Genomic DNA, 5706 nt, shown 5'->3' on the forward strand with positions numbered 1-5706 from the left:
CTCTCCTCACTCTCTCAAGTTCTTTTAACACACAAGGCGGGGCACGATATAACAAAAAGTAATACAACGGAAGACTCGAAAGAACCGATTTAACAAGTGTAACCCTACCACCAAAAGAAATCGAACGTGTTCTCCAATCCTAAAGTTTACTCTTGAATTTCTCGACTACTACTTTCCAATCACTTAGTTTTTTCATTCTTGCTCCAATCAGAAACCCTAGATAGGTGAACGGAAAGTTCCCGAATTTACAACCAAAAAGATTTGCAATAGATGAAGATTCATTATCATCCACCCCAACCCCATAAATACAACTATTGCCAAAGTTTATCTTGAGACCCGATGTGAGTTCGAAACATTTAAGTAGATTCATAAGGCTCCTCAAATTATCATAATTCCATTCTCCGAAAAATATAGTATCATCTGCGTATTGGAGATGTGAAACTATAATTTTATTCCTACCTATGCCACACCCTTATAAAGTTTTCGGTCAACCGCTGATTTCGCAAGAATATTTAGACCTTCAACCGCCACTATAAAAAGAAAAGGAGAGAGTGGGTCTCCTTGCCTCACTCCCTGACCCATAGAGAACTCGTTAGTGGGAGAACCATTAACTAATATGGAAATGGAAGCCGAATATAAACATGACATAATCCATTTGCACCACCTATCCCCAAAACCCATGCTTACCATTACTTGCTTTAAATAATCCCAATCAAGGCTATCAAACGCCTTCTCGAAATCCACCTTAAATATCAATCCCTTATTATGGGTTCTTCTAATGTAATAGATGGTCTCGTTTGCGATTAGAACCCCATCTAGGATAAATCTTCCCTTCAAGAAAGCACTTTGTTCAATACCAATCACACTTGGGATAACTTGCCGGATTCTATTAGACAGTATCTTTGACACTATCTTATAGAAACTACCAATGAAGCTTATGGGTCGATAATCGTTTAAGCCTAATGGATCCTTTATCTTCGGGATTAATGAGATGAACGAAGCATTGCAACCTTTTGAAATTTCCCCCTTCTCCCAAAACCACTGAATTGTGTTCATTAAATCGATTTTTATAACATCCCAATACTTTTTGAAAAATCCCATATTGAAACTGTCGGGTCCCGAGGCCTTGTTACTATCACAATCCTTTAAAGCTTGCAACACTTCTTCTTCTGTGAAAGGTAGCTATAAGCTTACGGCCTGCTCTTCACTCAAAACCGGGTATCTTAAATCGGACATGGTGGGCCTGTTGTTACACTTTTTCTTAAATTGAAGTTCAAAATGTGAGTGAATGGCATTCATGATATCACACGCATTTTCATTCCAATTGCCATTAATGACCAAACCCTGAATGTTATTGCTATTGTACTTCCTTCGAATAATTCCATGAAAGTAGCTCGAATTTTCGTCACCTTCTAGTATCCACTTGATTCTTGATTTTTGTCTAAGCATATTTACCTTTGATCTTTCTTTGCTCAACCACTGCTTTCGACACTCCATTCTTTCATGCTCCAAAAGGATTTCGTTTTCTGCTAACAATTCCCACTTATCCACCCTTTTTTTGGTCTCTTTGATCTCTTGATCTAAATTAGAAAAGTTTGAGGTCTTCCACGTTTTTAAGGCATTTTTACATTCTTCAATTTATTTCGAAAGATACAATCCATTCTATTACCCTTTACCTCAATGTTCCATGCCTCTTTGATCACCTTGTCTACTCCATCAACATTTAACCATTCATTAAAAAACTTAAATGGTTTAGGCCCGAAATCAACAATCTTATCTCTTAATAAAATCGGACAATAGTCCGAGAATTTCCTATCCATAACAATAGCTGATAAATCCTCCCATAAATTAATGAATTTTTCACATACAAGGAACCTATCAAGCTTACTCATCTTAATACCATTATCACAAACCCGTGTGAATTTTCTACCGCCAAGAGGGGCTTCAATTAGCTCATTATTTGAGATGAAATTGTTAAATATCATTGCACGACTTGGGATGTATACACTATTAAACCTTTCATCCTCATTCCTCACTTCATTGAAGTCCCCGCACAATAACCAACTCGTGTCAACTTTTTTCAGTAAAGATTCCAAGGATTCGCACATTCTTTTTTTCCCCGCATCATCGTGTGGCCCATAGACATTCACAACAATAGACTATTTCTTCGATATAGCCCATCTTCCTTTGATTGCCACAAAGAATTCACCCTTCACAATAACTTCTACACTAAAAGAATTGCTATCGCACAGTAGCATCAAACCTCCAGAGCTACCTACTGCATTTTTTTGAGCTAACCCTACACTATTGTTCCACCACAAATTAGAGGCCCGAACATCACTAACACCACTACTCTTTGTTTCTTGAATAGCCAAAATATCCGGTTTTTCATCTCTACATAAATTCTTAACCCAACCAAATGCTCCTTCTTTCGCAAAACCTCTAATATTTATTGAAATAACCTTCATTTTGAACTATAAACTGTGAGACATAAACAACTACATATCTACCGCTTACGAGAATTTACCTCTGGCCATTTAAGGCCCAATCTTTTCCCGTATTCCATCACTTCATCACTGCTCCCTGACTATGACACCCCACTAGGGCTAACTCTGTTCACACTTACATTTGAGGAAGTTTTTCGAACATTCCTACTGGCCTCACTCTTTCTACTCTGATGATTTAATCTATCCCTGTGTGAGGTACTTGTTTCTTTTGCGCTAGGTTTACACTTGGAGCAATACTCTTGTTTCTTCATGTTACTACCCAATCTCGCCACTGATTTCATACGCATAAGACGTGATGATGACTTCTAGTTCCCAGGGGTGCAACGAACACAATTAATGCAAAGAGTTGAGTTAGATCGGTTACCGTTTGAGGTTGATTTGGGATGTTGAGAGCTGGTTGCTAAAATAGACTTGGTTTTGGTTCTATGTTTTGGTGCTTTAGGAATATCACGGTCGGCATCGAGGGCGAATTTGGAAATAGGGCTGGTGTTTGGTGTAGGAGAAGTTTCCTGGTTGGGTTGTCGATCATCAGCATGGGTAAATTTGATAGGATTGGAAGAGGATCGTAGGGATGGGGATGGGCTAAAGCATTGGTTGTGGGATATCTGGTGCTCGATTGAGTTAGTTGGGTTTGAGGTGTTGGTGTCATGATTAATGGGCTCACGCTCGATATTGGGCTTATCAGATTTATTCCAATCCTTGGGCTCGTTTGGAGATATATGGATGGGTTGTGATTGGGTATCCGAAATCGTGTTGGCTTGGTATGAAAAAGGCAACTTTGAGTTATTTGGTTTAATGGGCTCGCTATTGGTTTCTTTTTGGGTTAAGGGGGCATTGGGCTTAGATCTGTAAATGGGCTCACTTTTGGGGTAATTTTGGGAATAATATGGCGTGTGGATAGGGCTGGTGATATGGTTGAATTGTTTTAGGTGTTGGGATATTAAAGTTACAAGGCTTGGTTTGTTTTGGGGAAGAGAAAGGAGGCGGTACTTGTGTATCCAAGACAAAATCTTCATCATTATTACCTATAGGACTCACGCTGGCAGTCTTCTCAAAACCTACATCATGATCATAATTGCAGTTTAATGTTTCACCAAACTCCATGCAAGACCCTTGGGCTTCCATCTTTGCTTCTCCACCATTGTTTCCGACCCCTTCACCGGCTTCCTTAGCATCTTCGTCACCGGAATAATAACCTTTAAACTCACCCTGCCTTTCATATGTATCTTCAATTTGAAAATCATCCTCATCTTCTGTTTTGAAAGATTCGTTATCCTCATTAGAATTATCTTCATCGTTTTCTTCATTATTGCCATTCTTTGTATCATCACCATTATTAGGATTTTGAACAGCATCCACATCATCCACGCTTGGATTAAATAGAATCTCAATCTCCTTATGAGTTTCTTCAAAAACATTAATATGAACTACCTTAGACTTATGTTTAAGCATCATGCGCTCATTGATTCCCCTGGATGTGTGACACTTGACTAAGACTTTACCCACCACTAAATTTTGATGTTCTTTATCGACTATCTCACAGTTCTCCATCTCAAGGACTGTTCCCCACCAAATTGCAGTGGCCTTAAATGTGTTTTTATTCCAACATGACACTGGTACACCCCTTATGGATAACCATGCTAACCTTCCTGTATAGGATACATCGTCCCAGCAACGAATATTTTTTAAGCCATTCGCAGATTGAGTGATTTGGATTTGATAAAATGTTGTTAGCAGTAGTAGGAGAATCCAAGATTATCATTAGTTATAATCCCCCACGATATTTGATCGCGTAGTCAACTAATCCCTCCATCCTGCACAACTTGTCTACACCCCCAAGAACTTCAATGGATGAAACATTGCCAATGATAGCCGATTGCAGTTTTGAATCATTACAATCCTCTTCTCCAATCTCTACGATTTTGGATGCGTTAAATTGTTTTTGAGGGGTATTTGGACCGGTAGGGTTACCTTGTCCTCCTTTTTTGTTTTGATTGATTCTATCCCTAAGATCCCCCTTACGATACATAGACTCCAGATTTGGGAAATCCTCTACCCTTCTTCTATTATTAATATTATCAAGCATCTCCCTAAGATTACCTTTTCTGTAAGCATCATTTTTTAAAGACCATATGTTCCTAACCTGGCCTCCATTATTCATCGATCTGTAACCGCCTTTATCCCTGGTGTCGGAACAAGGTTCAAAACCAGTCTGCCATGTTGGATCTTTCTTCTTATATGTTGCTTTAAAAACCCTAATCTTCTTATCTCCAAAAAATATTTCTTCCAATGATCTGAGTAATCTATCTTCGTTCACCAAATCTCCAAATCGAACAAAAGAAAACTTGCAACCATTCCTTAATCGATTCCTGGCCATGTATACGTCTCTAACTGATCCGTACTTTTTGAAAACCCTCCAAAGATCTGTGACTGTCCATCCATCCGGGAAATTGTAGAACATGAACGATGTCAATTTCGTGCCGAAGATCCACCTGTAATCGTTCCTAGAGTCACCATTGTATTTCCATTGATTATCACTCGTGCCCGCCAATTTGAATCTGAATCTCTCCCTTACCTCTTGTGTTTGGAAGCACTCCCTCTCTCTCTCTCTCTCTCTCTCTCTCTCTCTCATCTCTCTCATTTTTGGAAGCTTGGAAACTTTTAACATGGTATTGTTATTCAAATTGATATGGCAACTTCATGATTGATCAAGTAGTTTATGGATAGAGATCGTTATTTCGATGTATGGATCACAATCAGGTTTGAAAGTTAATAGTAATCGCAACACTAACATATGGTTCAAAATCTTGAGATTCTTTTTAAAAGCACAATACTCTAATATAATTCCATGTAATCTTATTAAGCACATGGTGAGAAATGGAATTAACTTCAATTTTGGTTGGATAATTAGTTAGGTAGTGGATGTAATCGATTTAACTGGATTTTCATTTGGCTTCCGATCAAGATGCGAGTATCGAATATAAGTTTTTAAATGCAATTTGGATTTGGAGATGGTGTAGAGATAATATTGGTGGTAGAAATGAACAAGTTTTTGGGAGCTATGTAATATTATACAGAATGTTTCGTTATTTAAATGCAGTTTAGAAATAATGGAGATATGTTGTCCGATTTATTCCTTCGGTATAGAATCAACATACCACATAATGTTCTTTTGTCACATTGCTTTAGATTTGTGGCA

At 38.2% G+C, this 5706-nt stretch overlaps 1 protein-coding gene across 1 annotated transcript; it reads right to left on the reverse strand.

The window, feature by feature from the left end:
- Nucleotides 1-1182: 1182 nt before the first annotated feature.
- LOC139842747 (uncharacterized) lies at nt 1183-2108 on the reverse strand. The gene is made up of 2 exons (XM_071832855.1): nt 1670-2108; nt 1183-1580 (listed from the first exon to the last, which is right to left on the reverse strand). The coding sequence occupies exons 1-2, from the start codon at nt 2106-2108 to the stop codon at nt 1183-1185; spliced, it is 837 nt and encodes a 278-aa protein (XP_071688956.1).
- Between the last annotated feature and the right edge of the window lie 3598 nt (nt 2109-5706).

The sequence above is a fragment of the Rutidosis leptorrhynchoides genome, chromosome 4 (assembly GCF_046630445.1).
Source record: "Rutidosis leptorrhynchoides isolate AG116_Rl617_1_P2 chromosome 4, CSIRO_AGI_Rlap_v1, whole genome shotgun sequence".
Lineage (NCBI taxonomy): Eukaryota > Viridiplantae > Streptophyta > Magnoliopsida > Asterales > Asteraceae > Rutidosis > Rutidosis leptorrhynchoides.